General features: G+C 35.2%; 1 protein-coding gene across 8 annotated transcripts in view; it reads left to right on the forward strand.

The window, feature by feature from the left end:
- The window catches only part of PRKACB (protein kinase cAMP-activated catalytic subunit beta), a 105,172-nt gene extending 93,098 nt beyond the window's left edge, over positions 1-12,074 (forward strand). For 7 of the 8 annotated variants that reach the window (XM_053590840.1, XM_053590841.1, XM_053590843.1 and 4 more), the window contains one exon: positions 8,674-9,820. In XM_053590840.1, the coding sequence (XP_053446815.1) occupies positions 8,674-8,799 (126 nt within the window). In that variant the 3' untranslated portion in view covers positions 8,800-9,820. Of the gene's footprint in view, positions 1-8,673 lie in introns of all 8 variants that reach the window. The other variant, XM_053590847.1, reaches the window with a different exon arrangement.
- Positions 12,075-12,326: the final 252 nt, after the last annotated feature.

Below are 12,326 nucleotides of genomic sequence, written 5' to 3' on the forward strand. Positions count from 1 at the left end.
TAGAAATTCAGGCAACGTGAAGACTTGATTGTAAATATAAACTAAGTTAATCTCTAGCATTAGTATACCACCATAATAAAACAAAGGAACTCGAGCTGAACCGTAGCATGTTTAAAAGAAACTAGATTTTTAATTATCCAAGTTGCCAGCATAATAGTTGTGGTAACAGTAGTGTGTTAATTAATAGTAGTTATCACTTCACCTTTGTAATAAATTGAGACATTTAAGAAAAGATTTTGCTGTGCTGAATTACCTTTATCTCTCTTTTTGCTTCTTAAATACTGAGTTAAAGATAATTTACATGAATAAAGTATTTTCACTTTGAATGTATTTATTTTTTTCTTTTTAAGAAAAAAACAGAACCTCTAATGTTTTAGACTAAGACTTGCTATCTTTAATAATGATGAACAGCAAGAAGATTGAGTTGCCTTAAGGGAAAAAAAAAAATTCATGCTCTAAGTGTTAAAAACACAGTTCTTCTAATTTATACAGGTTATGAAAGATTATAAAAACAAAGCAATGAAAGAATATTAATATACAGTAAATAGAAAATATAGAAAGACCAAGACAATATGAATGTAATTCAGCCTCTCTTTCTCACAAAAGGGGTTCAGAAACCATTAAGTTCATGAAATGTAGCTGTTAACATTTTGATCTCAGATAGATATGTTATGAAGTCAAGAACAAGGTCCATAGCAATTTAAAATAAATTTTAGATCTCAGTGAAAAAATTGTATAAATTGTAAATGTACTAGCACCAATGTAGGACTCTATGATTAATAAAAACAATTCTATATAATTTCTCATTTTAGTCTTCCAAGTAATCCTGTGGAACAGGTGGTACCATTTCCCCCATTTTACTCCTATGGAAGGCAGCTCAGATGGGTTAATTTAAACATCATCATACAACCACTACATGACTCCAGTATTTGATCCCGTGTTCTTCAGATTCCCAATCCCAGGTCACATTATCCTTTTAAAATACTTTTAACATCGTTCTTAAAATGAAGTCCCAAACAACAGAATAATACATGGTTTCCAAAGCCTTTTATAGACTTTGTGAGGTACATATGGTCTGCTTAACTCTATGCTTCAAGCATTTTGAGGATGGGAAGAGTCTGCCTCAAAGGCAGTGAAGGCAGAGCATGAACTCTGCGGTTAGGTAAACAGTGATCAGAATCCCGGGTCAACCATTAACAGTAAGATCTTGAACAAATTATTTAACCTCCATAAAGCATCATTTTTATCATCCTTAGAATGTGGACTAAGATAGAGTGGTTTGTGGGGAAAGATTAGATAGATTGGCCCAGGCTCCCTTTTCTTTCTAGTTGAGATATGTTTTATGTCATTTCTTTTTCTTTTCTTTTTTTTTTTAGAGACAGAGTGTCACTTTGTCACCCTCAGTAGAGTGCTGTAGCATCACAGCTCACAGCAACCTCTAGCTCTTGGGCTTAGGTGATTCTCTTGCCTCAGCCTCCCGAGTAGCTGGGACTACAAGCACCCACCACAACGCCCGGCTATTTTTTTGTTGCAGTTTGGCCGGGGTCGGGTTCAAACCCTCAGTACGTGGGGCCAGCCCCCTACTCACTGAGGCACAGGCGCCACCCTTTATGTCATTTCCTAAGCAAATAAATTTGAAATTATTCCACCATCCAGATAGAACCTCTATTAACATTAGTCACAAAGTCACTTTTTCCTCCTCTCTGTCACTGCGGTTCGTCCCCATGACTTCAGGGGGCCAAATCTACTTCCTCTAACTCTACCCCTTCTCTCTGCTTCAGTCCCTCACCCCCCAATTGCTACCTACTGTGCAGTTCCATCTGGCTGACTCACTGCCACCTGACCCAGCCATTTTAAAATAGTCTGTTGCGTCCCAAGTTTGTCTACTTAACCTGTGTTTTCTTTCAAGGCTTTTTGACATCTAGGCTTCTTTTTGTAGTTGTATAATAATTAGCCAATTTTCCCCTCACTATTTATTGAATAATTCCTGTTCGGTCCCTTATGTGAAATCTACCTTTGCTAATATTAGGTAATATTTGGTCTACTTATGAACTTGATTTTTTTATTTAGTTTTATTGATGCATGTTTTTACCATTTATGGACCACATGAGATATTTTGACACATGCATGGGACATGTAATGATCAAATCCGGGATATGTAGTATATCTGCCACTATAAACATGTATCATTTCTTTGTGCTGGGAACAGTTCAGATATTCTCCTCCTGCTACTTTGAAGTGCGCAATATATTGTTGTTAACTGTCATTACCCTGTCACGCTATCAAACACTACAACAGATTCCTATTTTCTAACCATATGTGTGGACCTTTTATGGTTCCATACAAATTTTAGGATTTTTTTTTTCTATATTTGTGAAGAAAGTTACTGGTATTTTAATAGGGATTGCCTCGCATCTGTAGATGGCTTTGGATAGTACGGTGATTTTAACAATGTTAATTCTTCCAATCCATGACCCAAGGATGTCTTTTCCATTTGTTTGTATACATCCTCCATCATCTAATGAAAGATGTTTGCATACATCTTTTGTCCGTGTTTTGTTATTTTCCCTGTAGAGGTCTTTTGCCTCCTTGGTTAAATTTATTCCAATGCAACTTACTTTTTTTTTTTTTTTATAGCTAAATAGCTATTGTAAATAGCATGGCCCAGCTGATTTATTTTTCAGCTACTATTTTATTGGTGTATAGAAGTGCAACTGATTTTTGTGTTGATTTTGTGTTCTACAACTTCGCCACAGTAGTTTACCAGTTCTGAGAGTTTTTTGGTAGAGTCTTCAGGTTTTACAAACTATGAGTTATCTGCAAAGAAAGACTTTGATTTCCCTTTTTTTCTAGTCTGGATGCCTTTTGTTTCTTTCTCTTGCTTTATTTCTCTGACTAGGACTTACAGTACTATGTTGAATAGGAGTGGTAAAAGTGGGCATCTTGTTCTAGTTCTTTGAGAAAAGGCTTTCCACTTTCCCTAATTCTGGACATGAGCTATGCGTTTGTCATATATGGACTTTATAAGGTTGCAGTATGTTCCTTCTGAGCCTCGTTTGCTGAGAGATTTTATCATGAGGGAACATCGAACTTTCTCGTATGATTTTTCTGCATCTATGAAGATGATCATAGATTTTTCTCATCATTCATTTTGCTCATGTGATGTATCCTATGTAATGACTCACATGTGTTGGACGTCTGCATCCCATGGATAAATCCCACATTATCACAGAGTGTCATCTTTTGATGTGTCATTGGATTTGGTTTGCTAGTGTTTTGTTGAGGATTTTGCGTCTATGTTAATCGGGGATGTTTCCTGCAGTTTTTTTTGTTGTTGTTTCCTTCTGTGGTTGGATTTAGGATAATGAATGAAGTTAGGAAGAATTTCTTCCCTTCCTCTTTAATTTCATGGGATAATTTAAGAAAAATTGGTGCTATTAGTTCTTTATATGTCTGGTAGATGCAGTAAAGCCATTTGATTTGGGCTTTTCTTTTTGGGGAGTCTTTCTTGCTGATTCAATTGGTTACTTGCCATTGTCTATTCAGGTTTTCTAATTTCTTCCCGATTCAATGTTGGTCGGTTGTTTATGTCTAGGAATTCACCTATTTCCTCTAGGTTTTCCAGTGTTTTAACCCAGAGTTGTTCATAGAAGTCTCCAATGATCATTTGTATTTCTGTGGTGTCAGTTGTAATGTCTCCTTTTTCATTTCTAGTTTTCTTATTTTTCAAAAAAGTCTTTCATTTTATTGATCTGTGTATGGTGATTTGCCTTTTTTCCTTTTGGGCTTGTTGTTGTTTGGTCTCTACTTTGTTTAGTTGTGTCCTGGTCTCCATTATTTCTTTCCCTCTATTTATTTTGAGTTTGGTTTGTTCTTGCTTTTCTAGTTCGCTAACGTGCATTGTAAGGTGTTTATATGCACACTTCTACTTTTTTTGACGTAAGCGTTTATTGCTAAAAACTGCCCTCTTAACACTACTTTTGCTGTATCTCTTAATTTGGGGGCATATTGTGTTTCCATTTTCATTTGTTTCAAGAAAATTTTTTAATTTTTTAAAAATGTCTTCATTGGCCCGATGGTCATTGAAGAGCATGTTGTTTAATTTCCATGTATTTATACAGTTTCCAAAGTTCCTTTAGTTATTAATTTATACTCCTCCTTTGCAGTCTGAGAAAATACTTGATATGATTTGATATTTTTAAATTTGTTTGTTTCTTGGCCTAAAATATGGTCTATCTTGGAGAATGTTCCATGTGCTTACAAGAAAAATGTGTATTCTTCAGCTTTTGGATAAAATGTTCTGTAAAAGTCTATTATGTTCATTTGGTCTAAAGTCCAATATAAATCCAATATTCTTAGTTGATTTTCTGTCTAGATGATCTGTATAATGCTGTAAAAGTGTTAAAGTTCCCAACTGTTATTTTAATAACATCTATCTCACCCTTTAGATCTAAGTATATTTGCTTTATGTCTCTGGCTGCTTCAATTTTGTGTGCACCCGTATTTAGAACTGTTATATTCTCTTGCTGAATGGATCCCTGTATGGTTATATAATAATTTTCCTTGTGTCTTTGTACTGTTTTTGACTTAAAATCTGTTTTGTCTGATATAGATATAGCTATTCCTGTTAGTTATATTTTTATTTGTGTAGAATATTTTTTTCATCCCTTCACTTTCAATCTATATGTTTCATAACATTACAATTTGTTTCTTGTAAACAGCACATAGATGGGTCATGTGGTTTTGTTGTTGTTCTTGTTGTCTTTAATCTATTTGACCATTCTATGTTTTTAAGTTGATAACCAAATCTGTTTATATCAAGGTTATAATTGATAGGCAAGGGCGTCTCCGTGTCATTTTGTCAGTTGTTTTCTAGTTCTTCTCTTTATCCTTTGTTCCTTTCTCTCCCTCTTCTTATTTATCATTGCAGTTTGATGGTTTTCTGTAGTACTAATGTTTGTGTCTTTTTGCACATCTGCACTACCAGTGAGTTTTATACTTTTATGTATTTTCATGGTGGTAGATGTTGTTCTTTCACTTCCAAATGTAGGATTCCCTTAATTATTTATTATTGATCACCATGTTTCAACTCTTAAATCTCAGGGGGTGTGTGGGATTTAGCACAGATGCCCTCTCTGTGACAATACCATTGCATGACTCCATGCACCTCCCTATTCTGGTATCGGAGCTCAGGAGGGCCATGGTGTTCTCCTATGGCTAAGATTGCAAGAGTCCACAGTGGGAACCTGGATCACTGGGGATCACTCAGTTACCTTTTGTCCCAGCCAATCCCTTTTCCCTCCTTCCGTGCCTCAGACATTTCCTGTCACTTCACTGCCGAATTCCGGTTTTATCTCTTAGAGGCTGTATTTGGTATGTGATTGTCCACTGGTTGTTTTGGTCCTTTTATGGGGAGGAGAGTACTGGGTGCCTCTAGTCAGCCACCTTGAAGCCCTGAACTTTACTTTTTATGAGTTCTTTTTGTCTGTTCTTGTACTGTGTACTTCACTGCTTTATATAATTTTTATAGGGTGTTTTAATATTAGATGGGTCTGGTTTGTCCATCCCTGTTTACCCCTTCCAAATACTCTGTTCTTTTGCCCCATGTCCATTATTTCAGAGTCAGTTTTGGTAATTTGTATTTCCTAAAAAGTCATCCTTACCTCCCATATATTTTCTTGTTCTTTTTTAAAAGTTAGACTCACTGGTGGTTTGTTTATTGGTCTTTCTAAAGATTTATGTTGTATTTGGGATTTTAATTGGGGCTATGGTAAAGTTATGTATTAATTACAAGAGAACTTGAATCTTGAGAACTTACCATAATGAACATGTTATGTTTTTACATTTATTCAAATATTTGTCATTCAATAAAGTTTTCGAGACCCTCCTCCCTTACACAGTTCCAATTTATGTCTTAAAGGTATATTTTGGTCACTATTGTTAATGTGTTTGCTATGTTCCCATTATAACAGGATATGGACAAAGCATATGATTTCTATGTTTACATTATAACTGACCTCTTTGCATTAAGTTCTGTTAATGATTTCTGTAGGTTTTCCAGTGATTCCTTTGGATTCTTATTGACAGGTAATCACAGGAGGCAAGGGTAGCATTTACCCTGTTCTTTTTCAATATTTATATCTTTTATTTCCATTTTGTTTTGTTTGATATGCAAGAACATCTAGAACAGTATTTTAAACAGTGGGCCTATCGAGCTTCCCTGTCCTGTTCCAATGGGCATGCCTTTCGTGTTTTAACACCAAAGTTACCTATTTGGTTGAGATAGATATTCTTTATCAGATTAAGGTAATATCCTTGATTCCTAATATACTATATTTTATCTTCTTTCATATGTTAGTATGCTGAATTGTATCAGTGAGACATCCTCACATTTCTGAAATGAACACCATATAATCATGGAGTGTTGTAATTTCAATAGTTGTCTGAAATCAATTTGCTAAAATTTTATTTAGGATTTTACCTTTCATAGTCATAAGTTTTATTGATCTGTAGTTTTTGCTTCTCTAAACTAATAAAATGAATTCAGAAATTTTCCATATCTTTTATTCTTAAAAAAATTTAGGAACATAGAACTATCTATTTCTTATAAATCTTAACAAATTATTCTTTGAATATTGGTCTTTTCAAGTTTTGCCTCTTCATGTGTCAATTTTAGAAATTTATGTCTTTCCATAAAATCATCCATATCCCTTTGTAATTATCACTGTTTCATACATATGATCTTTATTGTTATATTTACTGTTAATTAATATTATTTAGGCGCATTTTATTAGATTTCTTTGAAGCTTGTCAACTTTTAATACTTTAAAGATCTATATTTTGAATATTCTCCTATTTATTTTGAGAAATTTTTTTGCCAAAGTGCAATCATTTACTAATATATTCATATAATGTATTAAATTTTTAATAATTTAAAAAATTAATAATTATTTTAATAATTATTCATAAAATGGGGTAGAACTGGCCTATAAATGCTCCCTTAGAGTCCCTGTGCTTTCCAAAGGGCAACTTATCCCATGTGGTGAACAGGCAACTTAGCAAGTTTGGCACTGGGGCAAATTGACTGACAGCCAGATCCTGATTATTAGCAGATGTGAGGATCCCTGGATAATTGACCAATATAAATAATCCAATATTTAATTTAGCCATTTATTTTAACATCTCCCTGTTATAATAACTGCAGAGCTGTGTGAAAACGATAGCAAATGTGGATGGTTTTCACAGTCTTCTTCATTCTCTGCCCCAGTGTTCACGATCAATGAAATAGCCAAATGCATCTAGCAAAAAGAAGAAAGCTGAAGAAATAAATGGCCTGCATAACTCAAACTAATCATTCTCTAGAGATGGTTGCCCCACTAGGTGTGTGATTCCAAATTGCTGCCTGACTAGACACAAGGCAATTGTCTACTTAGCTCATTCTTCCTGGTGGTGCCCAGCAGCAGTCCCCAAAGCAGGACACACAGGCAACCCGCTGGCAAACAAAAGGATCATATTAGAATTGCCATTGATACTTATTCTTTTTAAATGTCTTGTTTGGGGGCAGTGCCTGTGGCTCAAAGGGGTAGAGCGCTGGCCCCATATGCCAGAGGTGGCAGAGTCAAACCCAGCCCCAGCCAAAAATAAATAAATAAATAAATAAATAAATAAATAAATTTATTAAATGTCTTGTTTGTATGTATACCTTATATTAGTATAGTCATGCATATAAATGGTTTATAAATAAATAATTATACATATATGTACTGGTGATATATACACATGCTAGAAAATATTTTGCTAAAAAGGATATAAATCAAAAAGCTTTGTAGACCATATAGACAGTAGAAAGAGCTCTGGACTAGAAGTGAAGAATCATGAATATAAAACCTGCTTTAGCCACTTAGTTGTGTGAATGTGACCATCTGAATATAGCAAGTAAAAATATCTGCCCTGCCTTCCTCACAGTGTGTTGAGGAAGGAAAAAAAACAACCACGTAATTGTAAATTCTATAAATGCTCTGCAAATTGTGATATTGTTTCTCAGCTTTTAAAATCTTTTCTTCAAATGTATTCAGTATCCCTATGTAATCTTTATAAAAGACCATATTCTAAATAGCAGCAAGACATTTTACTTTTAGGCTCCAAGGAGAAAAATGTTTAGGATTTAACAATTTTAGAATTCTAAAAGGTATGTGTTTCTTTCCAACTTCCCAAAAAGTTTCGATGGCCAGATATTTGAAACAAAATATACTTGGAAATTTAAAAAGGAAAGTGATTAAAAGTAAATCCAAGATTTATCTCTAACATCAGGAAAAAAAGAATTTTTCAAAAGAGGATAGGGAAAATAAGCCTTAGAAATAAGGGACTAATAAAGGAAAAACTGGAGTTCTGTTGTCTTAGGAGCCAGCATTTTGATACCAACAGTATCTCAGAAAATGATCTCAGAAAATGCTTAAATACAGTATTTGCTTGGCCTACATCATGCCTTAAATGAAAACGTGGAGTTTATTTGCAGACTTACTGTTCACTGATTCTTCTAAGGCTATTATAATTTAGGGACTTAATGGCATTTAAGGATGCCACCATGTAGTAACAATGAGAATTTATTTTTCTTTAGTATTTGGAAACTCTTAAAAGTTTTTCCTTTTTCTTACTTTTCCATCTCAATTCCAGGTTGAAGCTCCATTCATACCAAAGTTCAGAGGCTCTGGAGATACCAGCAACTTTGATGACTATGAGGAGGAAGATATCCGTGTCTCTATAACAGAAAAATGTGCAAAGGAATTTGGTGAATTTTAGAGAGGAACAATAAGATGACATCAGAGCTCACACTCAGTCTTTGCTCTCTGCAGAGAGAGAAGGTGACGCTGGGACCGTCCTTGTTGAAGCAGTTACCTAGTTCCTTCATTCCAGCGACTGAGTGAGGTCTTTATCGCCATCATCCGTGTGCGCACTCTGCATCCACCTGTGTCACCAGGCACCGCTAGGCAAGCGTCCTCTGTGCCATCACACAGACCACTCCCTCCCTCCCTTTGGGTTGGCTTTCTCCTCTCCCACATCCACTTCCTCCATCCTCAGTTCCATCGGTTTTCTCTAAACAGTGCTCCATTTTATTTCATTGATGTTTCAGACGGGCAGTGTTGTGGCTGTGTGATAATCTGAAGGGAAGGATGCATGCCGCTTTCAGTAGTCTTGACAGTATTTTTGTTGGTCAATGGCTTGATGATAAACATTCTAGTAATTATTTGTACTTTGAGTAGCACATGCTCAGTTTTGCCAAAACTCTTGACAATTTTCCAAGATAGATTGTCTTATCACCCAGGAAGTTTATACAAATTAAGAAAGACAATAACTTTGTTAGAATTCTGGCAATAAATTTAGATAGACTCATACGGAGTAGTTAGAACCAGCGATTTGGATTGCTAGAGATGAGAAATTCCATTTCCCTTCACCCCTTTTTATCTATTCCTCCCCTTGAGTAATGGAGTGACCCGCCTGGGTCGTGTGACAAAAGTGGCTCGCTCAGCAGGATAAACTAATAATATGTCTCATCACCCAGATTATGTCACCTGGTACCAGCATTTCTGTAAGTATTAGAGAAGAATTCTAAATTTTCTAAACCTTAACTCTTCCATAAGGATTTTAGCCAGTATTTTATTACTAGAATAAGATTTAACAAAAGTGACAAATTTTGAAGTTTCTCAAATAGTCCTCACTGTAAACTTTTTAAAGGAAAAGAAGCAAACTAAAAAGAACATTGGTTTGGATAGATACGTTGCCCAGTCAAACAAATGGCTTGATTCTTGCACACAGGTGGAGGTACTCTCGTTTAAATGAGCGTTTTCACTTGTTTTGTTCTGTAACCCTTACCAACACAAGAAGTTGTTAGCAGCTCTGCTCAGTACTGTGGTGTGTATTCCATTGTGAACTAAGATAGGGACACTGCTGCCACTTCCGCTTTCATCCCATGCCTGTCCCTGAGGAAAGGAGACAAGTTTATAAAACTGCCATCCTTGGAATTTTAAGTGTGATGTTTTCAGATACGTTATAATTTTCAACTTCTTTTCTGTTGTAAGCAGAATGTATGACCACACTATACAGACATAATCTTAATATTGGAGTTGAGTTTTTTCTTCTATACTTTTTTGCCAGTTGACTTAAAAACACTGCCGTCAGATGGAAATTTCAGGCACTTTTGCACACTTGATTCAGTGTTGGTTGAGAAGCCATGGCTTAGCTGAGTTGTTTTGCTTTTTCATTTGTTTGTTTTGCTTTGAATTTCCCCCATCTGGTTTTATCTGTGTCTCAGTGACCTATCTTAAAACAGCATACCAAAACAGTTTAAAATAAACTGCATTCATTTTTTTACCATCAATTTACATGCATATATAAAGTGAATTGTTTTTAATCAAACTCATCTTCGTGTATATAATCCTTCTATTTGCCTCATTATCGGTGCAAGTAGGTCACTGACACCACTTCTTTTCACCTGTACCACATCCTCATAAAACCTTTGAAGACATCCAAAAATCCTGCCTGAGATGTTCTCTCCGCCAATCCACGTCTTTTGGTTGTTAAGTGTTTCTGCATGGTAATGTCACATAAAGGCTGACCCTGATTTCAGTTGGTCCCCTTATATTTAAAATGCGCAAGAAAATTTTGAAACTCTTGCTGTAGGAATTTTTATGTAATAAAGATATATCACCCTGTTAATACATTTCAAACATCATTTGTATAAAATAGTTGAATTAATTTTTTTGTATTTCAGTTAACCCCACGAACATGCTGACCATTGTATCCTGTACGTATGCTATAAATTCTATGGTAGCTTTGTTGTATATTATTGTAAAATTATTTTAATAAATCATAGGGATGACAATTTGATTATTACTATTTAGTTTTCAGTAATCGAAAGGATTTCTATGAATTCTAAAAATATTTTTTTCTATGAAATTACAAGTGCCCCACTGTAGAATCTACCTTGGGTAGATGACCCTGAGGTGTACATCAATTTCGAGGGTTATCCGGCCATTCCATCTTACTCTCCATTTAGATAAGGACATGAGCAAGCTTTCAAATGTGTCAAGAGAGTCTATCTCCAACCAATCAAGTACTCCGAATTAGAATACTTTTAAATTCCCCATTTCAGCCACAGTTTAGCCAAGAACAAGATAAAAACTTGGATAAGAAATAAGTCACATAAATCAGTATTTAACCTCAAATTTGGAACAGAAGATGTTTTTGCTCAGTTAATAATTAACAAACAGGGCGGCGCCTGTGGCTCAAGGAGTAGGGTGCTGGTCCCATATGCCAGAGGTGGCGGGTTCAAACCCAGCCCCGGCCAAAAAAAAAAATACAAAAAAAAAAAATAATAATTAACAAACAGATGGCCTTATATAAGGAGGAGCCCTAAAATGAAAGTCAAGATCTGCGTTTTAGGCCAGAAAACTATCAGTCTGGCCTCAGTTCTCTCATCTGTAAAATGGAAGAGCCGGTTTTGAAGGTTCCTTCTAACTTTCACAGGTTATGACAGGATTCCCTTTTCGTGTGGTATTTTGAAGGGATGTTGTGCTTTGAAGTCTCAGGAAGACAGTATATTTAGGGCATCTTTCTTCTGACAGTGTTTCTTACAATTCTTTGAATATCATTAGAACCTCCTAACTATCCTAACTCCTTCCTTATTCACTGAGTGCCCAGTTCATATTAACCCATCAACCTATCAAAAGAAAGAACGTGGCTTACGGGAACTACTGTCTTGTTCTTGGTACATTCTTGCATTGACTGTCCATTGGCCTGAAAATACTCATTGTAAACCTGAAAAAAAATAATCACTTTACTTTCCCACTGACTGTTTTTTCTGCTTGTTGTAAGAATCAAATGAAATAATGTATGTGAAAGCACCTTGTAAAATGTAACCTATCAATGTAAAATGTTAAGGTGTGTTACTTCATTAATTACTTCTTTATTTAGAACGGAATTTCCTATGCAGTTCTGTAGCTAGGAAATGCTGAAAACAACTGTTTTTTAATTACTCAATAACTACAAAATTAAAGTATCTTCAATGGATAAGACAATTTATTGAGTCTTGAATTCTATTTGATGGCCTTATCACTTTCTTAGTGATACCACAATACCTATAGATTCCTAGTTGGGTTGCTTTTTGGTGGTAGAGACAGAGCAATAGGGGGAGGAATGTCCACTCATCTACTCAAACTGTATATTTACTAAGGAACTGCTAAGTCCATCTCAGTTTCTAAAAAGTATTTCTATTTTTCTCACTGTTCATATTGGTCCCAATTACTTCTAACATAATGTTGGAAGTATTC

This window comes from Nycticebus coucang, chromosome 5 (assembly GCF_027406575.1).
Source record: "Nycticebus coucang isolate mNycCou1 chromosome 5, mNycCou1.pri, whole genome shotgun sequence".
NCBI classification, from domain to species: Eukaryota; Metazoa; Chordata; class Mammalia; order Primates; family Lorisidae; genus Nycticebus; species Nycticebus coucang.